The sequence below is a fragment of the Lepeophtheirus salmonis genome, chromosome 1 (genome assembly GCF_016086655.4).
Source record: "Lepeophtheirus salmonis chromosome 1, UVic_Lsal_1.4, whole genome shotgun sequence".
Classification (NCBI taxonomy): Eukaryota; Metazoa; Arthropoda; class Copepoda; order Siphonostomatoida; family Caligidae; genus Lepeophtheirus; species Lepeophtheirus salmonis.
Window position 1 is genome coordinate 17,425,479 of NC_052131.2, and position 23,393 is coordinate 17,448,871.

The window sequence follows — 23,393 nt, forward strand, 5'->3', positions numbered from 1 at the left end:
GGAGCAGACGATTTTTTTGACCAATCGATTACTCATTTTGAATGGGACGAAAAAATTTCGTCAAACTCAATCTCTTCCGATCATTTCCCCTGCAAAGATAGTAAGGCTCCACAATATATCAATCCTGAAGGGTATATATTGTACTATTTAGCAGGTTATATTAGTTATAAAATTGAAAAGTATGATTTCCATTTGAATCTTATCTGTATGTGAACCGAAAGTGAATACTACAATGATAAAATCATTAAACTTATAACTATTGAAGAATTTACTGGAGATAGCCTTGTTTACTGTTCATATGAGATATTTAAAAATGTTATTTTACCAATAGAAAATTCTGAAATTTAAATAAGTCTTTGAATAAATCTGAAAAGAAAAATTTAGCAATAAAAAACCAAGTGATGTCATAACTAAAGACCTTGATCAAATACCCCTTTTTCACTCATTAAAAGATAAATTCATGAATAAATTCATTAGAATAAGATTAATAATATTTGCAAAATCCTTTTTTTTTAAACAGGAAATTAGAAATGACGATAAAAATAATGGTCAACATAGTTCAAAAAGTATGGCAATGAGATTGACCGTTAATAAAATGAAATGAGCAAATAAATATTATTTTTAGTTCGTATAAAATCAACCTTTCCTAATGTTAAATGCATAAAATGAAAAAAAATTGGGAGACCAGTTGTTAATTTTACTAAATCGAAACTTTATATAAGTGGCAACATCTATCATGATGATATGTTATTACGGTCCTCTGCTCCCAAACAAGCTAACTTAAACTAATGTATAGTTGCATTCATATAGGCTATTCTAGGTTTTAATCTTAACCTGGAAAAGAACTCTTGGCTACCAAAACAGACAATAGAATATGTAGTTATGATTTGGGGCAATGTGTGCTTAACAATATGATCTAAATAAAGGGAACTTTCATCTTCATTATAAACAATCAATCAGATTGTCATCTTAGAGTCTTATTTACTTAAAATGATGGGTAAATTTAAGACTTGGGCTCTCATATCCTCTGGAAATTTAGTCCATATTCATAAATTAGTCATGATACTTCAACGTCCGGGTTTGGCATCTCTTTTTGCATGGAAGGTTCGAGCAAGGAAAATTGTCACCAGAAGAGATAAAATTACAAATCCATATTCCTTAAGGGATAACTTTTGCTCAAATCACTCGCAAGTTTGACAATACCGTCTTTAAAAATTACAATTGTATACCTACGGAGATGAAATCAGGGGAGCAAAAGTTTCAGCATTGATATTGCAGTGTGAATAGTTTCAGTGCTGTTCAAAATATTATTTATGTTATTAAGACCCCAACAAATTATTGCATGAAGAATTTAAAGATGGAGCGTTGAACTTTGAAGTATTGTCAAAGAAAGAAAAAACTCAATTCGTCCTCCTTAATGACCTCCTGTTGAATTTTAGAATGGAATTAATTCAAAACATGAAGTCCATGGAGAGTAATGTTCCAGTAAGTATCATCCGACAGTAGTAACAAAGCCATAAATTACTTGTAGGGATCAGTTGACTAGCAGAGCTCTTCTCTAAAATTACACTTGCTATGGTCAAAAACCTTATCCGCTCCCTTGAAGGACAAGTTGCAGAACTGTCAAAGTCGACCATTCTCGGAAGACTCATACATAATCATTTCACATAATTTATCACTACAATATCTAAACTATAGTTAATAGTTATTTATTAATACTAGAATTAGTGGAATGGAATATATTCTACTTTCTACACTTGTGACTCAAATTTAGCTATTTTTTATTAATATACGAATATATTCTAGTTTATAGCTAGAGTTGTTATTTTCTTGGCGATAGAAATAATTTCAAAATACTGCCCCTGGCGGACAAAATAAGTAAATTCTGACCAAGACATTTTTCACTTGTTTATTGTTTTTGTGCTTGTTTCACTACTTGGTTTAAAGCATTAGTCAGAACCGTCTCAAAATCATCTCTTCTTGAACTGGTTTACTTATTGATCTCTGGATTTACAAGTATATATATTTTGGTTTATATTTTTTTTTTTTTTTTCTCCTTGGGTCGTTCACCTTATTTTTATTAAACATGAAGTGTCAAAAAATATATATTAATATTCAATAATTATAATACGGATAAAATACTATGTAGGACTTTAATATTATAAAAAATATATATGTTAACATAAAAATGAAATAAAATGGCAAATAAAAATATCAAGGTATATATGGTCACATCTTTTATACAAGGTTTCCACCCCCTCCTGGAAGCCATCGTTGCCGCTAACACTTGAATATTTATTTAGTTTATACTAATGAAAATGAAATGCTTATTGATTCTACTTATTTTATTACCAATTTATATATTTTTCATATTCAAAAAGGCTTAAACTTTGGCATCCATATTCTTTAATTCCGTGGTTTTTATCTTTTCACAAAAATAATACCTTAATTCATGTAAATAGACCAAGGTTAGATATGAGTCTACCTACATATTATATCCTTCTCATATCCGGTACTTGTCATATATTATGATATCTTTTTTGTCGAAGCAGCTTTCCTTTATTCCACATCCTCCTTTCTTCGACTCTACTCACCCCATTCTGTGGGTCAATATCCACATCACAATGATTGAATTAAATCTCCGTATATATAGCTACACGACACTGCCAAAAAAAATCCTTCCAATCAAGAGATTATATGCATGCATGTATATCGTTAATATCATAATTGAGTTATGATTGAGAAGGGGAAGAGGGCTTTTTTAGGGATAGTAGATTCTGGAAATATTTATAAGTAAATCAATGGTACTGAAAGATGTGCCCATGTCAGAGCTCTATTTGAGTCAAGTGCGAATCCAAATTCGTGTACTAAAGCTTCGATTTAATAAATAAAAAGTACAAATATATTAAAATTGTGTCATTAATGGTGTCTCAGAGGTAGGATAGGCTATCTTGGCTATGGAGCAGTGTTTCGTACACTAAACTTGCATTGGAAAGACGCAATTTGTTGGAGACAAGTTGTTATGATGATGTCTTGAATAATGTATTTGTTTTCAATATACTTGTTTTCTTTTTGTTGTTCTTTTTTTTTTGCTGTACTTAATGTCATGAATCCTAGACAAGTTACTCGTGCTGTGGAACTTCTTCATGCAAAAATTAGTATAACAAGAGCAGTAAAGTATTTAGAGATACCTAAACGTTCCGTTTCTCGATAGTGGAAGCGTAACAAACACGGACAGATCCATGAAGACAAACTTGAAACAGGAAAGCATGAATATCTGAGAAAGACGTAGCTCAATGGAGAAAAAACCGCTGGGGAGAAATTATTCTCTTGAACTCAATGTACGTAGGTTTGATACTCGGTCATTTCTATAGAAGGAATATACTTAATGCTGCGACGATATTTAGGTCAGATGGAGTAATTGTTATATTACAATATTTACTTATACATGCTCAGTACAACTCCATCTGACCAATTAAAGGAACATTAAAAAAAAGACTAAGTAGAGGAGGAAAAAATTTTATTGCAAAATTCCATGGGAAAATCTCATCAATCCCTGCTTATACATTCAAACCAGCTTACATGCCAGGGATATCCAGTCAGCAAGGATATGTTTATTAGTCTTGTTTTTCTAGTGAACCTAATTATTAAGATTTAATTTTGATTGTGACGGAATTTTTTTAACAAAACCACGGTTTAAATATACGCCAATTGGAACTTGAACTGATATTTCCTTTTATTAGCTAAATTGAACCTTGTACATATTTATGAAAAACTGTTGCAGTCCAGATGAGCGTAAATTTCTCCCAAAATACCTGAAGTGGGATATGAGAGCTAATGTAAAACGACGCTTTTCAAAGGCGAAATGACTTCAATTTTGAGTTCAAATGGTTTCGAGTCCGATTCAAATCTGAGTTTATATGGAAACAAGTTCATGTCCTTGAAAATGACAAGAATCCAAGTCTGTACTCAAGTACAACAACTCTGGCCTATACTTCGGAGGAATTTCATTCCTCCAGTTTTTTTGATTTTATGAAATGGATAAGTTGTGGAGAGAATCACTTCTTTTTTTTTTAATGTCTGTAATGCTAAACATAAACTGCAATAATAATCAGAATAAAATTTCATGAATTAATTTCTCGAGTTAAGGCTATTTCCAGGGGGTCTTGGGCCGTGTCGAATACCCTTTTTTTACAGATGGAAGAGCATGAGATGCCATCCATACTTTGTCATACAAAATTTGTTTTAATTTAGACAAGACAATTTATTTCAAATTTTGTTATTTTTATACTTCTTAGTAGCCACAAGTCTGGGGGCATATTTAAAAATACACTATTGTCAAGCAAAACAATTTAGAATTCAGTTACAATTTAGCAATTGTACTCAAATGAAATTTAAATTACGTTTAAACTTATATTTTATTTGTGGAGGCATCGTTCTTTAGTCCCCCCGTATTTAGGTAATGCCTCTTTGTATTATTACTGATAACAGATGCCGGAATCGATATAGGAAGGTCAATTTTAAATGAATTAAGTCACTTATTGATGACACCATAATCACTAGAAAAAAGAAAATGAGTTTATCTGGCGTGTAAAAATGAGCTCCTTTCCTTAATTTGTATAGATAATTTTCACTGACGTCATAAATTACATTACAATATTAAAAAAAAGCTGAAAGTTAATATTTTTACGACGTGAAATATACAAATTTCCAATAAACATTTACAAAATTCCCTCAAATGTCTATGAATAAAACAGTACTTAATATTTAATCCAACTTGATGACAATGATAAGCAGTGATACTTGTATATAATCAAAGTAATAAGTACTGAAAACTACAAAAAAATGTCTAGAGTTTTACAATTTTGTTTTTGATTGATTAGGGACAAGAAAAAATAGGATGATTATAGTAAAACATATTTTACTTTTTATTGCAATAGTCATTTTCGATCCATAATTTGATAAGATTGAATAACGCTGTAGCAACATATTTATAATGCATGTTAGGGTCTGATATAAATTAAAATTAGGCAAAAGAGAGATCAATTTTTGATAGAGAGTAAAGTTCCATTCCTTTTATTTGTCGGCTCTATTTTGACACTCAATAGTTCACAATTTTTCTATATTACAACGAAAAAAGTGTTTTCTTTGTTTAAAAAACTTGGTTGTTTAGGGTCCCAAAATGAAGGACATCAAAGTTGTGACATCACGTGAAAACGCTCTATAAGGAAAGATGTAGAAGTTATAAGAGTAAATTTTTACACGCCGAATGCGCACTTTCCCCTTCTCTAATTATTACGCAACTTTAACTTTAACTAAGTTGAAGGGAGGTTATGTTTTCGTCTTTGTTTGTTAGTCACCAGGATTACGGCAAAAGTAAGTGATGGATTTTGGTTAATTAATTTTGAGAGGTCAAGGTCAATGTAAAACAAAAGGTAAAAAATGCACAATAGACCCTAACTTTGGAACAAATTGAGATTCATAACTCAATTTTGATTTTAAGTGCAGCTTTTGCGCTCTACCGGTTGACCATTCTAGCTTATATTATTTTTCAAAAAGTGGAGGAGGTAAGAATAACCCCTTACTCCTCATCAGGGTCGTACGTCAGTATTGCGCTTTGTCCGCTTCAGCGGACCAAAAAAACAACAACCTTACTCAACCGTCCACCAATCATATAGGTATGTAAATATAGATGATTTAAGTCATAATTAATTATTAAAATCTATTATATATATGTAACTTATGACCAACTCATAATAGTACTGAGTCATTATAATAAAATTACATATTTGTAGCACGTCCACCCAAAAGGAAGCTAGATAATTTTCTCAAAATTGAACATGGAATACATTTTCCAACAAATTATAGTTCATTTAAATGAAAAAATGATTCTGATTAATCCTTTGGAGGCACCACAAATTGTACTTAAAGAAGCCAAAATTCACCGGCACATTTATAGAATTAGTAAATTAATAAATTATATCTCTAAGACAATATTGGGGCCAAATTAAGTCAGATAGAAAAAACGGAGGTTTTAAACTACAGTTAACACTCTCGGGTATCTCAATTCATCGCAGAAATTTGAATTCAAATCCTGTAATTTACCGTAATATCTCTTTCAAATATTGCCTGTCATTTTATAAATATAAATGATTGAATCTTTGGATATAAAATGCGTTTTCCGCTTCCCGTGATACATTTCTGATAATTAATAAATTGTGTTTTGCCTGTTCCAAATTTTCCATTTCCAACCTTGGGAAATTTGAGTTCAAAACATGGAAAAACAGTTCCTCGTTGAAAGTTCATTCTAACAACAAAAAACACAAACTGTCGATGGAAAAGTGGATCAATTTCCTCACATCAAAGAGAAAGAATACCTCGGTTCTCGGCCGAGGAAGTCGTGAAGTGGCGAGCTTATTTGAGGTATCTTTTCCAAACTGTTGGGTTCCTCGCAATGCAAGGATTGGCTTTTAGGGACGATTCCGAAACAAGAGAAAAGTTGACGGAATCTAATGAAAACAATCGAGGAAACTTCTTGGAGCTTTTGTCCCTGCGTTCACACGACAATCATATTCTCAAAGATAAACTGGAGGCCGAAGTCAAAAATTTGGTTCAGCTGGGGCAGGTTTTGCCAAATGGACTTCACCTGACATCCAAAATGAGCTGATAGAGATTATAGAATCCAAAGTGACGGAAAATATAATTGAAGATGTCAAGACTTGTGCCGGCGATGATGACTACTGGTTCTCTGTGATTGTTGATGAGACATCAGATATGTCAAACACGGAGCAGTTCAGTCTGTCACTGGGATATCTGACGAGTGAAGGCATCAAGAAAGAGAGCTTCCTCAAGTATGTAAAAGTTACCCAGACTGACGGCAAATATTTGTTTGAGAAGCTTCACGAGGCTGTCAAGGATCTCGGCCTTAACCCGCCCGCACTGTCTCCCTGGCCGCAGACGGTGCCTCCAACATATCCGGCATCAAGAAGGGTCTTGCCGCCAGGTGGAAGGAAGCAGCCCCACTGTGTGTCTACATCCACTGCTACGCCCATGTCCTCAATCTTGTAGTCAAGGATCTTCTCTCAGATATAACCCTGTTGAGAAATACAATGGGGACAGTACAAATTTTATACAACTTTATTGAAGGGTCACCAAAGAGGTCAGCAATCTACAAGTCGGTGAAGATAACAAGTAAAGATGAGGAGCATGCCAAGGTGATGACCCTGAAGAACCAGTCTGCTACCCGCTGGAGTATCCGCTACGATGCTGTACACGCTGTATCTCTAGGGATGGTCAGAATCATGAAGACCCTCATAATAATGAGAAAAGATAAAGATACATTGTCGAGTTCAACAGCAACTTCTCTGCTCAACAGCATCTTTAGTCACGAATTTGTTTTCGGCATTGAACTGTTGAAGACACTCCTCAGACACACATCTAGCTTGTCAGATGAACTTCAAGGCAGAAAGGTTGACCTAACAAAGGCCCGAAAACACGTCAAGCTAGTAATTAGGACTCTTGAAGATCTTAAGAATGAGGAAATCTTTGAATCAATCTGGAAACTTGCTGAGTTGAAGTCGTCTGAGATGAAATCACTATTTGACCAGGAGGACTCAATTGATTTGGAATTCAAGGAGGCGAAGATTCCAATGAGAATAAAGTGGAAAGGAACAACTGAATCCTACTTCCGTGAAACACATTTCAATGTTGCAATCAATAAGATTGTATTAGAGCTTGAGAGCAGATTTGCCACCGACGATACAAACATCACAATGGATCTCATTGCAATCGTCAATGACAGTGAAGTGGAGACCTGTGTCATTGAGCGTGTCGCCAAGCACTACAGACTTGAACTCGAGCAGCTCCAGTCAGACCATGCAATCTTCCAGCAATTCAAGGTTAATATTATAATGTTTCATTTTGCATTATATGTTTAAAATTTATGTTTCTCTAGGCAGATATTGACACAGAAGACATGGTTTCGTCACAAATTGCTGCGGAGTTAATAAGCTCGGGAATGTTCCGCCTGATGCCGGAGCTATACAAGGTGATCGTTATCCTGGCCTCAATGCCTATCAGCAGCTGTGAGGCGGAGCGGTCATTCTCCTGTCTCAGAAGGCTCAAGAACCACATGAGGACCACCATGGACCAGGAGAGGCTCTCCTCCCTCACCCTCTTGAACATGGACAGGGTGATGGTGGACAAGGTGTCCATGAAGACATGGACAGTTTGATTGACACCTTTGCGTCAAGGAAAGAGAAGAAAAACTTCTTCTTCTAATCATGATAAAGAACACATGCATTTTTTCTTCATTTTTTTCAAACACATCACCACGTATACATGCGAGTTAAGAACATCAAGACTTGTGAACATAATTTATTTTCTGTCGATGTAACCGTTTCATGGTATATTATAATCTCGTTCATTATCTTCATCCGTTATTATTTTAAAAATATTTAAGGAGGTTTAAATTGTTTGACTTAATTGTATAGTTCAAAAATTTTCTCTCATTCTTGCACCGTGCATTTTATACTCCATTATACTCCTTCCTTTATGAATAGGTCGGCATTGACTTTCCGTCTAGAGTTTTTCCTTTTCATTTTATTTTTCCCAATGTTTGCCTGAAGAAAATAATGGTCAGACAGTCCATTGGACGATATTCTTGCAAGATTTAATCTATGCTGTAGCATTTGCCCTGTTTAAATATCCCACGTTCACCACTGAAAATCAACCGTTCACCCTTGTAAAGCGGACCGAAAAATCTTCCTGACATACGGCACTGCTCCTCATCCTACGCTTTGGAGTCACTGATAATGAGCATCCATACACTTACACAGTTGCATGAAGGGCTTAAAAATCACTATTGAACTGTTATTACTGTTTACCTCCCTTTCATATATACCTACATACATAGTCTGGAATCATCAAATTACTATTTGTTTTTTGTGTATATGTGGGTATTTATTTTGATTAATCATCTTATTTATCTCAAAATTGATAAATAAGATCTACTCGATATTTTTCTACAATCATAAACATATTTTGCTGTCTAGTTGAAGGCTTTCTAATTTTTATGTTTGTATGTAAATATTTTCTCCATGTATCAAGTATAAGAAATGAATCCATCAGCTTGTTTAATAATAATGAATAAAATATATTTTTCTGTAATAAATCATATGATCAAATCCTTAAAATATTACAAAGATTTACTTAGAAAAATATAATCCTCAAAATTCAATATATTTATGTATGTTATCATATACATATTTACCTCATTTTAATTTAATCAAATTATTATAAAGGGTTGAGGACTCCAATAAGAAAACCCTTACACCACCACATCCATATCCTGAAAAATATATTGTGACAACTTTTTTGGTTTCATTTCATAGCTGTATCTAGGAATGGTATATGGAGGAATTACTCCGATTTCAATCCTCAATTATACTCTGAGTTCAACACGGACTTACTGTTCCATCTTCTAGAATAAAAAAATAATAATAACAACTTTGGAAAATAAAAAATTGTGTTAAGGCAGTAATTATAAAACGAGGGATTTCTTCAACTTTCATATTTTTTGAACATCTGATCATATAGATTTTCTATTGCGTTAAAGTTTTACCAGCAGAAAAAATTATAATGCAATAAAAACAAACAATTTACTTCAAAAAATGAAACACTTTTGTACAAGTAAGGAGTTATCTTTATAGATATAATTCTAGAAAAAAACTCTGCAATATAATTGTTCTCTGTTCATGGACCCTACCAAAGAGTAACGGAACTCAGCAAAACATTTTTTATTGTCATTATAAATCAATCTGATAAAAATAAGAAAAAAAATAGTAATAGTATTTATGCTCTGTTTTTTCTTCTGGATCTTCCCCCTTGCTCTTTTATTTCTCTTTCTGGGTCAGTTTGTAACTGCTTCGTATGAATGTTTGCAGTTGATAGAGGGGAAAATTCTAATTAATTATAATTGATAAAAAGTTATTTATCTATGTATATTCTGTATATACATATGTAGAATGGAGGACGGAGTTTACTTTGGAGTAAGGAATAGAGAAATAAGGGTTAAAAAACCTACACACTATTGTCAGAACATATACTTACTTTACAAAGCTATTGACAATAGCGAGTGATGAAATTCGTGTGTACTATGGGAATGTAATAAAAAAATCAAGATGGTAACCCTGACAATTTGAATAATGTTGGAGTCTACAAATGAGAATACTCTCCTTTTACTAGGTTCTAACGAACCTCTGAATAGTAATCCTCGAATGAACAGTAGAAGTAGATTGCTTGGAGTACTTGCAGGCCAATATGTATCAGACAGGATCTCTGTATTTAATGTATTCTTTCTATCCCATAGAACACGGCAGATATAGTCAAGACAAATGGACAAAACAAGAAATCAATGAAAACTGCACTATCATTTTTTATTTTTTTTCATTTGCAAAAAAAATGTTTTTGAATGGAATATTGGATGGAGAATAATATAGTATAAAGAAATTTGTCTGGAAATTTGTTTGCATATAAATTTTACACAAAAAGTTCATGTTTAGCTAAAATATTTGTAATTTTCTGAATATTTGTTTCTTTTTTTGTCTCTATTTGTCAAAATCTAACATCAATTTTCCATTTTTAAGAAGAAATACCACAAAACGATGCATTTTTTACTTAAACTTCCGAACTATAAAATAGTATTTTAAATTTTTGGAACATTTTATTAAATAATTTTTTACAGTATTTGCAAAAATGAAACAGTTATAGACGGTTATTTTTTCAACGATATTATTTTCCATAACTTTTTTGTTTTAGGAGTTACGAAAAAAATCTTGGTAGGTTTCTCTTTACGATGGCAATAAGTGTTTTTTTCCTACTTTTGTTGCATAATTTGTGTAAACAAAATTTATTTTCTTCGTAAATTTTGTTTACCAATTTTTAGACAAAAATAATAGATGGACTTCTCATCTAAACAATTTTTTTCATGCATATACTTTGGTATGTTATTTCAAGTTTATAACTACAGTTGTTGTTTTTTTAATTCATATTCATAATACTCGCTCGCACGGATGGGGTCTAAACATTAAGGAAAAATACTATTGGATTTTCACTCATGCAATACCGAGTAACTCTTTGCTAGTAAATAAATAAATTAGAAAGAGAAAAATGTTAATTATAAATGAGAAAGAGTCAATCAATTATTGAGATTGCGAATTTATTTGCATATTTAGTTTCATTTTTACTCATTATTTGGACATAATTAGTTATATTAGATACAATTATTGAAGCGTTAGTATTTATTTAGAGCTCAAGACTTCAGTACCGTCCAGTTCAGTCTTTTTCCGGTCCAGTTCATTCCTATATATCAGTCCTAAAAACTTATCAATTTGCTCATCCATGACATCAAAAAAATTTATTTCTACTTTTTTAAATCATGTCCAGTACTGATAGTCCTAAGGATTGTTCTTAAGACTGGACCAAATAAATAAGGATTGACACAACAATACATGGTATTTGAAAAATATCAATAAAACCCTCAAAGGGGATAAGGAACCACACATGCAAAGATGAAGCTCTACTAACCTTGATTAGAGTAATAAAAACGGAATTCACCGAAAAAAGATCACAGACGATTAATACTAAAAATATATTTTGGAATGTACAAAATAAAATGCATCAATGGAGCCCTTTTTCTGGGTTATAGGAACATAATACCACGCTGTATACAGCATAAAATCCTACCAATCCTATATTCACGAGACTACATCTAATGTAACGTTATCACAGCTAAACTGCAAATAAAAAACTGTGTTCAAATTGTGCATCAAAAAAAGCCGCTTCCGCTTTCTAGGACTATTTTTATCCCCCTTTTCTTATAACTAACCCATTCATTTATTATTTTTTGTTCTAAGATATTGCTTTATTGTATGTAGATATACCTTAAGCTTTATCATGATAAAATAAATATTCTACTTCTTTAAAGCACTGCAGAAAAACGAAAGATATATATACATAATATAAGAAATTTTCACCTTACGCATGATTTTTCTTTATTTTTGTATAAAATATTTATTCATACATAGAATTAAGATTCAAGTCATTCTTTAAATATTTACTTTAAAAACTTGCGAGGAGGAAGAATTTATGCCTCAAAAATCTGAAAAAACTCATAAACAACAAATTGTACTACTTTGGTTGTACCTGCAGAGTGTGAGGTAAAATCTTTAAATTAACTTTAAATCAATCTGGATTACTTTAGGGCTAATATTTTAAAATACTAGTGTGTGTTACGAAAACTATGGACTATTTCGGTTAATAATCAGTAAAAAAATAACTTTTAAAACCCAACAGTTGTCAGGAAGTGGGCGAAAAATCAAAGAGTTATTTGCTCCACGCCCAAGTGAGTATGCTCCATGAGTCTTGTTTACAAGATTAAAAGCATGGAGGCTTCAGGTTAGAGATTAGAGAGGTCCCCTGGCAGTGGTAGAAGCCAGAAAATCGGAATTATGTGTTTGGGGAAGGCCTCTTATTTACGACCACATCGGCAACTGCTTTGAACAGCAACCAATGCCAACAGGGTAAAAAAAAAGGCCAGAAATTGTTGACTTGGTTCAATCATAATGGGTCACAGGTCATATCTCCTCCCTAGACTCTTCCCCAAACGACAATTCTATTTTAAGCTTAGTCGAGAATAGAGCCTGACCTTATCGAAATTTAGTAAAAAAGGGCATCAATGTCCGAAGCCTTGATCAAGAATTACTGCGGCGGCTTTAGATTATTGATGGATCCCTTGGTTACAGCAAAAAAAATAATCATTTTCAGAAAGATAAATCGATAAAGAAGTCTGTGACAAAGCTTGAGTGTTGTACACCTTTTCAATCTTGCAAATTTGTTTGTTATAAAAAAGTCTATGATTTTTTCACGCACACTGTATGTGAGTGCTCTATAAGAAGGATTTTACCGTTTTTATTGATATAAAAATACACTTCAAAATCTATGAATATTTTTGATATCTAGTTCAGAATGTTTCTCTGTAATTTTACACAACTATTTGAAAAGAAAAAAAAACTCAAAAATACTTTATTTATTTTCAATATTTTCCTATTTTTTATGTCTATATATATATATTTCTAAGAAAAATATATGAAAAAAAAAAAAACTTTTCTTACCAAATATTTCAGAAAAAAGATATTTTATATCTCATATATAAATATGTTTCTAGATTAGATATACAACTATTTTCTTCAATGGATACATTCCTGTAATTTTATAGGCTCCTAGATACAGAGAGACAATACTAAAGAAACTGTACTTGTATCGAGTTTTTGTTGACTTTCATTTTGACTTATTTTAGGTATTTTCAAAATGAATTAAAAAATTAATCGCTCTATATTAATGGCCTCATTAAAGTTTGTAGTAGTCCAATGAGTACCTGGCCTGACTAAGAGATGGCGGTAGTTGTTTAAAAAAATGGCTAGAAAATAAATTCCATGACAAGGATAATGTCTTCCAGTAAGGCTCCCTTTGTAAAGCTGTGAATAGCTCTGTTGGACCCACCCATGGTAAGTCTTTCGTGGATCTAATATCCCGTATTCTCCTTAAAATACTTTTTATCAGTCTTTGACTATAAATCCTGGCTCGTTCTTATTTTCTTGAACCAGGAGAAGTTCAAAAACAACCACTGTACTTTAATATTGCACAATCTGACTCCCTAACCAGTGATTGAAGTCTGTAGTCTTTCTCTCGATGTACTTTGTTTTCTTTCGTTCAATACCAACTGCAATACTACACAGGTGAGCATAAGTATTAGGACATATTTTTAATTGCGGTTTTTCAACGTCTAGTCTGTTTATCTTGCTAATCTCTAACTTCATCTGAAAGTACTGTCCATAGACAACAAATTTTGTTTTTATAAATAATATGTTCAGTTTTACCATGAAGTGGCAAGAGGACAAATGTAAAGTAATTGCAGAATTGTTTGAGGCCGGTGACGATGCTAAGGCAATCATAAAAATAAGTCTTTCCCGTCCATGTCCTCTCTAGATACGGAGTGGGGTTCTTAAATATTTTCTTCGTTGTAGCTAGTCTAACGAAAAGTAATAGTAGTTAAGCTGCTCTTCTTCCCAACCTTCTTCTAATTATCATGGTAATTTGCTTGTTTATTTTTACAACTTATAGACAACTTTTTTTTATCCACTTGCAACCTTCGTATATGCCGTTTTAATAGCTGTTATTATTATTTTTTCATTCTTCAGGAAAGAACATACAAGTATTGAGTAGTTATGTCAACTCTATGAGTAGTTTTTTTGGTTTTTTTTTTTTCCTTTTCGTCCTATATACTTCCTTTTTTTAAATGTAAGTTTGAAGGTACATATTTAAAATTAAAAAAAAACTCCATGCAAGAAAAAATATATATAGTTAAGTCAGCATTTTCCTATGGTATGTACAAGTGCTATATAAAAATGTGATGGTTCATCACTTCTTTTGTGTAGGAATATGCAAAAATTTCAAAAAAAAACAAAAAAACTACAATTATTATCCTTTTTTGATAGATATACTCGATGATCTAATAAAACGTTTTCACAAAACGTCAGCATTCCTGATGTCGGACATTTTGAGAGACTAAAATACCAAGATTTATAGCGAAAAAAATCTGTGTTTCATTAATATAAAAAAAATGGTAAACAATTGGGTAGAGCCAACAAATAAAAGGTTTAACATTTTTTCCGAACACCTCCTTCTATTGAAATGACAATTTTATTAATAACAATAGATCTATAAGTCTCGAAATTGGTACAAATATTTTCTGACTAGTATTTCACAATTAAGTATTCACATAAAAAAGGTATGCCTGAAAAAAAATTTACAGAAGAGACTTTTTATTTGTTCCTCAAAAAAGAAAAAATTTGATAAAACATCCCTCTTATCGAAATGATAATTTTAAAAATAAATGAATTTACGACTCCCAAAATTTGTACATAGTTATATTTCTGACATATTGTATAAAATAAAATAAAAGTATATATAGGATACAAGTAAGAAATACGCTCAAAATGTAAACGTACCATTTTTGAACTTGCGATTATGAATATAGCTGCAAATATTAAGTAAAGAAAAATGAAAATATACTGAAAATGCACATGAATTATGTATGATATACACAAGAGACCAAAAACAAAGAGAAACAGAGATCTTTCTTTACATGTAAAATAAGGAATTTCTTATTTTCATGAAATGTTGGGTTCACTTGGTCAAAATCCGTTTTCAAAATTGCCAATTTAAAAATAAAAAAATATGACTTCTTCTTCAATTATCATGAAAATGGTTTAAGATACAGTTCTGAACAATGACTTTTTGAATTAGAATTAGCTCTTGTTAAGCTGTAACAATTCCCGAGAGTTATTCTATGGTTATTCAATACTTGGAAATAATTAATTAGCTTTCTGCTACCTACTGGTTTTGGATTTTTTCCCCTCCTATTTTTAGTGTGGAAAGCTGTGAAATACAATCAAGGCAACACGTGTCATATGATGATAAGTTTATTTATTAATTGAAATTAAAACATAAGATATATGTTGTATACAAGTTAGTATAGAATGACGTGTTGTAACATGCACATACAGCAAAAGTAACGGTTTTTATTTCATTGTTATGCCTGCCGCCTCTTTTCTAATAGATTTTTTATCTATGTCTAGTAAAAAGTATATTATACATGTTGATTTTTTTAAAAGGACAAGAGGATTTTTAGAGGAAGAGGGGACAAAAAATTACCTTGGTCCTAAAAATTTCACTAGATTGATTTATATAATATTAAAATCCTCTTTTTAATGGGATCAATATCGCATACCTAAATCCTGCTGATAATATTAACAGGTCAAATTGATGGAAATTGTTAATTGGGACAGGAGTGTTATTCACTTCAAAGTTGTTTGTAGCCATTACCACAGATAGTGGCGCCATCTTGTAGGTAAAAAATAATAAAATACAACACTGTAACAATTTTTGTTTAACTTGTACAGTGGATTGCGGATTCTAATTTTTTCAAAGTGTGTTCATTTGAAAACAATTGAAGTTAAGTTTTTAGTTTTATAAAATTTCCTAAAACAGAAGGGATGAATTGGGATTGCATAAAATCTTTGTAGTATATGTGGTTCAATTTACAGAGGAATTGTGGATGAAATAGAATAAAACGTCGAGTAAAGCCTACTTCGTACACGAATCAACTTGTACACAACATACATATATAAAATAAAATTAGAAAAACATTATGTTAGAAGTTCATCTATTTGGAATTAGACGCTGTTTTTAGAACTTGGTTGCATGCATTACAGGATTTACGACACACATTTTGAACAGCAGTAAACCAACATCCAAGCTTCATTATGAAGCAAAATCCAGAGTTATCCTCACATACTTCTGCAGGAGCGCCTGGAAAACAAATTTTAAAAGAGGGTGTAAGTGGTATTATAGCTTTAATAGTAGGCAAATGAATAAAGATCATTGGTTTCAAATAGTACATTTTTTCGAAATTTGATTAAGGCGAGTGTGGAAAAGTTGTGATATAGTAAGAAAATCAACTATGCAAAATTATATTGTCATTATTATTATGTAATTTATTAAATAAAAAGTTTACATATTGAAGATTTTCTTGTGATGCAGTTTTTGAAACGGTTTATACCAGAGAAAAATGATGCTCAACACCCATAACAAACCAACAAATGAATGTTTAATAACTATAACTTTTTGTTTAACAAATTACATATAGGAAGATATATAATATGAAATTTTCCCGGGAAAACGGTATTTCGATTTCCCAGAAAAATTAAAATATTTTAATTTTCAGAATATTAAAAATATTACGTTTCTTTCAATTTTGATTTATTTTTATGTTCTAACGTAGGAAACATAAATTAATTTTTAATTACTTAAACACTCATTTTTTCATCTAAATATATAAATGTAACATTATTTGTAATTTAATCTCAAAATTTCTCAGAATCTTCTTCAAGTACAATTCCTGGGAAAATGAGATACCTGTATAAGTAGTAGTTTAGATTTACTTGAATCTCAAACGTATTACGTACTATAACAATAAGTGGAAATTATTTTTTTGACGTCAAGACTCGATAAAGCTGTTCTTTGTCCAATTTGAACACCGTCTTCGGACTGCCTCATTTTTGGGATTACTGTTTTATTTTGATTTTTGGAATAGCTAATGGAGACTAAAAATGAAGTAAGTTTCAAAATCAACTTGTAAATGATTACTAATGGGATCCAAAATGTGTAATTGATTCATAGTCATACCCCAAACCAAGAGTATCAACTTGTGATTCTTGAACACAACTATCAAAGGCGTTCATTGTCGCAGGATCACATATTTTGACAGAGTCAAGGGCTTCATTGACACTTCTATAACGGAAAAAACGAATTTTTTCTTTGTCTAGTATGTTCTCCCAGGAAATAGTCACATAACTGTCCCTATCCGGTCGGTTGCTCTCTATCCCAAAGCCCATGACTTTCATCATAAGATTAAGAATGATTCCTTTGTTCTATAGTGTTTTAAAATAAATTAGACGAATGGACAATGCTTATTCCATACCCACCATACAACTGCTTGTGAAACCTGTACCCTGGATATGAAGTATATGTGTTTTTCGTTCTGCATTGAACCCAAATGTAGAATAACATCCCTCATCACCAGTTATGATGTCTATATAATGAGCTTGAGTAGTGCGATTAACCCATTTGAGACAAGATGTGGTATTTTGAATTTCCTTCATGGCTGATAAAATTAGCTCTACCTCAGATGCCGTAAATCCAGGACTGATTTGATAAGGAAGGGTGGTATTTGGCCATTTGGTAGCTAATCCTTTCACAAGGTTTCGTCCTATGGTCTTGTCTTTTTATTAAATATGCGTAGTATGTGGTTATAGAGAGGTTTGCAAGAGATTGAAAATAAAGAATGGCTTACTAAGTGCAGAGTTAAGATTGATCGAATATTTTTTATAAAATGTGCTTTCATGGGATATTTTACATGGGTGGATTTTACGATTTACAATGTGTTACTATTTCTTATATATATCATAGCACGCGTCGTCATATGTTAATATGTGTGTTGTGTCGATCCTTATTTATTCAGTCCTGTCCAGTCTTAGGAATCGTCAACCCTGGGAATCTTTCCTAGAAATGTCGATGGGTTATTCAGGCAGATAAGATATAGGAGATATATATTAAGAAGATTGCACATATCTTGTAAAGAATATTCATATTTTGCTTATAATGTAATATAATTAGAACATACAGGGTAGAAATACTTTTTTCCGCCCATTTTTTGCTTCCAAAACTCAAAATCTTATTTACTGCTTTGAAAAATATATATTTGCATAAGGGCAAATTACAGAGGCTGTACCTTCTTTCATTTGGCCTCCATTATAAGCACTGGGAGCTTCAATACAGTGACTAAAACAGGTACAGACTTTGATAATTTTGTGTTCAGGGCATCTACATTTCGGTGTGGGTTTGCATTTATGATACCCTCGGCAGTTACCACTAAAAGTAATCAAGAAGTTAGAAGTAGGGGGTGGTGGAGACCATATGTCCGTGAACAAGAAATCAACTAAGTTTTGGGCTCAGAATTCAACTTCCTGGAGATCTGAACGTCCCTTTGCCAACGCCATGGCATGATGGATATTACAGAAAGTCCTCACATTGACCTCAAAAATGGCAGCGATGTATATTTAGGCTATCAAGAAGTCGGATGCACAACGCCTCTTAGACCTTTGTTCACTCATTTAGGGCAATTCCATGATTAAAAAAATCACTCTTCATCTTTCTCAAAAATACACTAAAATGAGATTAAATCGACCGTAAATTTTTTCTCCACCAATTTGTATTATATTTTTACTAAGTTATATAATATATTCTATTATATAACGAAATAATTTAAAAATGAAAAATATCATCAATGACATCACAAGGGATAACTTCTTTAAAGACCGAAATATAGGGTGGGACTAGAATGGACAGGACTGTGGTACTCAATCCTAAATTAGGACCGGAACAACAGTAGTTTGTATGTAGACACGTCAGACTCGATCATGAGGTCAATAGGACCCGCAATTACTTTACCATTTCACTGTAGGTATTGCACATATATTAGACCCCTTTTAAAGAAAACATATATCAATGGATGTATAAAATAGGGGTCTTACCAAAAGTATCAGAGATGACAAGGGAAGTAAATATAACTAAAACCAGACTCAAAACGTTAAAAAGTCGCATTTTCTTTCTTCAATAAATTGAAATGTATTATGGGTGTGTATAATACGCTGATCCAATCTACTAACACTGACTTTAAAGTACTATAGGTAAGCACAGGTGTTAGACTCACAAGTGCTTTTTTTATTGAGAGAAGTCTCTAAGTTTTTGCTTTGAATAGGACAATGTAGGATGCCTGTATTTGATTAAGTAAGTAGAGCGACCTTTTATACATAGGTCCTATATTATGCCTTTTCGGTATGCTATCCCACATCATATCTCAAAGGAGCACATGTTACAAAGAAATGAGTAAAAGGTGACGTCAATAGGATTTCGTTCATAAAATAGGATTCACTTAAAAGTTAATTATAAGAAAAGAAGGAGAAAAATCGATATTTGACAACAAAATACAATTTTAATTTTCGTGAGAGTTAGTTAACTCTGTGTTGTTAGAGCGATTGATCGAAAGGATTTAGACGACTTTGATTGTGTTACAAACAACCATGGGTAATAGATCAGAATGAAGTTGTAGAATGTACAGCAAAATCCTACAAATACGTTTTTACTTACACATTATGAATATTATAATTTATGAATTTGATTTCCACCAGCTTCAATGATAGACTCCAGACAAGGTCAAAAGGTAGCTCATACTTTAGGAATATAAGTCTTGGACATTATGCTCCAATGGGGCCCCACAAAGGCTTTGACATTGTTGATTTTGCTTTGGGGGACTCTACAGGCTTCAGACTCAATATGCTACCATATTGAGAATTCCAAAGGATTCAGATTAGGGGACTGGGGTGGCCAAAATCTTTCCATCTTGTTGGAATACCCACAACTTCTTCCAAAACTAATTAAAGGTCTTTTGGATCTATGTTAACACTTATCTCTTCAAGATCTTAAAAAGTAGTGTTGTTGTTTGCCGGAAGTCTGTAGGAAACCGAATCGGGGACATTTTTTCATCTGTTGAGGCTAAGATGCCAATGATTAATCACTGAGGCTGGAAGTTTCCAAACAGCTTCTAGGGGTATCTTCAAAGCATACAGTATTGTCATTTTTTTTTGTTAGGGCAAAATGACACAATAAATGTCTGGTTATCACTGTAAATCATAATTGTGTTTGACGTCATTTATTGCCATCTTGTATCGTTCCACACGAACATCAAGTAGATTCTGAGTTATAAGAGGCCTTTAAACATATCTCACAGATCTCTGTCCAGCACATTGGACAGCTTTAGAGACTATATATAGACTTTCTCACCTTCATCTTCCTGGCAAACTTTGACATGCTCATGGTGGGATTGATCTCAAATTCATGTTCAGCAGCCTCTAAGGTCATCTTTATTAGCCTACCACTTCTAGGTTTTCTCCATCCTCCTCAAGCTTTCTGACCTTAACACTGTATAACGCTTAACCTTCATCCTCTTAATTATATCAGAAATGCTATGGCTGGTGCAGACCAATGTGGCAATCTATAACCTTTTTCCTCCCTTTTTTATTAATAATTTACATAACAATGTAAGATTCCTTTTTGGTTAGCTACGAAATCCAGCTTCTGTTGATATGGTACAATTGGAAATTTTGTATTAGAACTTTAGAAACCTTTTAAATCGTCGTGACATAGGTGGCCAGAGATTTTTCGAACGCCTGGTATATTACTTATCTATATATGAATGTGAAAGCCAAGTTAAGTACGGGTTTGTACTTACGTGAAGTTAGAATGTGGGTATCTTATTTGTGAGACCACAATAACAAAGAATTCATATAAAAGATATTTCCTTATAACCCTCTTATATATAAATTCAGAAGTACAATAAAGGATTGTAGATATTGTATACCTATATATTCTATATTCATGAGTATGTATACCTAAGAGCCAGGTAACTTATACTTTTTAACTTCTCCCTAGGGATATGATGTCCTTTAAAGGTATGTAGCGTGGTGTACAATATACGTACATACATATCTACTTATAATACTTAGATAGGGAGAAGAACTCCTATATTTTTCTTCATTTATGCAAACAATGCACAGTAATTACAAAAAAGGGGGAGTTCAGGAAAATAGTTCAAGTGTTAAATTGTTTAAAGTTTTTATTAAAGTTAATGACTAGTGCTGGTTTTCGGTCTAAAAATCATAGACCAGTGCAAGAGCCTTATGATTTCTGTTGAACCGAACAAATTCTGTCCTTTAAAAAAGTTTGGTCTACACAGATTGAATGGAAAATCGGTCAAAAGGAAGCATTCGTATTAGTTCGACCACAAAACATCGGTCTTATTTAAAATTTGGCCTAGAGCAATTTTATATATAAATTGTTCATGACGTCAAAAGTGATTTTAAATTGTGAACACGGTACAATAACAACATCCAAAATTTAAACCTCGGAGGAATGGTCATCTACTCGTCCCTCCTGGAATATGGAACTCCGAATTCGACCATCTCTTGAGTTAGATGACCAAATTCTAAGGGCATCACTATGATTTCCTTTATTTCCATTGGTTCTAACTCAGGATGACTGTTGTCATCCTGACAATTTGAATAAATTTTTGGAGGAAAACAGCTTAGCTGTCACGAAATTTTACTGGATCAGCTGTAAGCAGTTGTGAGAGGAATGAAGAAAATGCGAATCCCACTCCCTATATATGTAGCAAGGACAAATAGGCTGGAATTACTCTATTATTGGTTCACAATTCTACTCTGATTTCAACAAAGACTTGGAATAATAACTCCCACACAAACCCTCATTGTCACTCTCCGTCTTTTATGAGTACAAACACTAGTTATTACTTTATACTGTGATGTTCTTTTCTCAACAATTATATAGTGATTATAACAGCTTTTGAAAATAAAAACCGTGTTGAGATTACCATCTACAAAAAGCCACTCCCGCTCTCTAGAACATATTTTATACACCTCTGGAAATGATTATCTTATATGATTTTTTACATGACAGTTTATTTTTTTCTGGATAAGACAGGAATTTAATATACATTTCAACTCAAGATGTAGCAAAATGTGTAGATACATACAGACATTTTTTAGTGCATTAACTTATTCATGCATGAAATAAATACTTTTTCATATTGTATTATAAAATTACTGGGTGTTGCATGGATATTAGACACTTTAAAGTATTATTTCAATTACAAATAAGTAGTTTTTTTTTTTTTTTGGGGGGTTCAATTTTCTTCACTCACTCCTTAAAAAAATTAGTTCTCGATACGGTCGAACTGGATGGCAATGATGGCCTTCAGGGTGTGTTTAAAAGCTGCTACTTGTTTGAGTTTGTCTGTTCACTCATACCTAGTAGTGCTTATTGACAGAATCCTTCAGGGCTGCGATGTTCCTTTTCATCGATAGAGATGATCCATAGGGTTGAGGATAGGTCTCACCTTCAACACCAAGGACTTGCCTCTCTCCTACTTGAGGACTATGGGCATCATAGACTTTAAAACACCCATTTATCTTGCAGGCGCTCCAATTGACTTTTGCATATTGCCTTAAATTGACTCCTTTATTATCTTCTTTATCCTTTATTAACTTTATCCGATCCCCACTGCCGGTCTTGCGTGCAGATATATTGACTGAACGTGAGGCGTAACATGTAATGCATAAAAACAAACATACACTCAGCAGTTTCTGAGCCATTTCAAGCTATAAAATTGTTTAATATTACATCCAGTTATAAGAGTCAAGAGGAGTGTCCAAATTTCCATGCAACACTCGGTACTTCATAGTTGTGTTTTTCTTATAGAACATTTTGCAATTGTTTGTGACAATACAAATTTTTAAAAATCTTGTTCTATTTATTTCATTTCTTTCTTTGTTGGTTTTTTTTGGTTAAATTACAAAATTTAAAATTGATTGAACCACACACTTTTAATGTCTCATATTGAAAATTTATATGAGATTGATTATTTTTCCTGAGGTTCTTTAACAGTGTGACCAGATTTGGCAATTTTTAGAAGCCATTGGCATAATAGTTTCACATTGGCGAAATTACGCTCCAAATGAGAAAGAAATTACTTGAAAATATTATGTGCATTTTAAGTTGTAAACCCTCTATTTTTTTACCGTGAAGTTTATTTTTGTTGGCTATTTATTTTCCAGAGCTTTCATAATATTTTTTTA

At 32.4% G+C, this 23,393-nt stretch overlaps 2 protein-coding genes across 3 annotated transcripts; one reads left to right on the forward strand and one right to left on the reverse strand.

Moving 5' to 3' along the window:
* The first annotated feature begins 6,230 nt into the window (after positions 1-6,230).
* LOC139905433 (zinc finger MYM-type protein 1-like) lies at positions 6,231-8,428 on the forward strand. Its single transcript, XM_071888578.1, has 2 exons — positions 6,231-7,898; positions 7,955-8,428. Exons 1-2 carry the CDS (start codon positions 7,110-7,112, stop codon positions 8,231-8,233), a joined length of 1,068 nt encoding a protein of 355 aa, XP_071744679.1. The 5' UTR covers positions 6,231-7,109; the 3' UTR covers positions 8,234-8,428.
* A 7,098-nt stretch (positions 8,429-15,526) lies between these two features.
* LOC121119254 (zinc metalloproteinase nas-4) lies at positions 15,527-19,476 on the reverse strand. Of its 2 annotated transcripts, none has more exons than XM_040713881.2 (5): positions 19,215-19,476; positions 17,607-17,902; positions 17,269-17,552; positions 17,088-17,215; positions 15,527-16,431 (listed from the first exon to the last, which is right to left on the reverse strand). In XM_040713881.2, the coding sequence occupies exons 1-5, from the start codon at positions 19,282-19,284 to the stop codon at positions 16,286-16,288; spliced, it is 924 nt and encodes a 307-aa protein (XP_040569815.1). In that variant the 5' UTR covers positions 19,285-19,476; the 3' UTR covers positions 15,527-16,285. The 2 variants fall into 2 exon arrangements, with proteins under 2 accessions (XP_040569815.1, XP_071744683.1); XM_071888582.1 differs by lacking the exon at positions 19,215-19,476 and adding an exon at positions 18,413-18,847 and having other exon boundaries at positions 17,607-18,183.
* Positions 19,477-23,393: the final 3,917 nt, after the last annotated feature.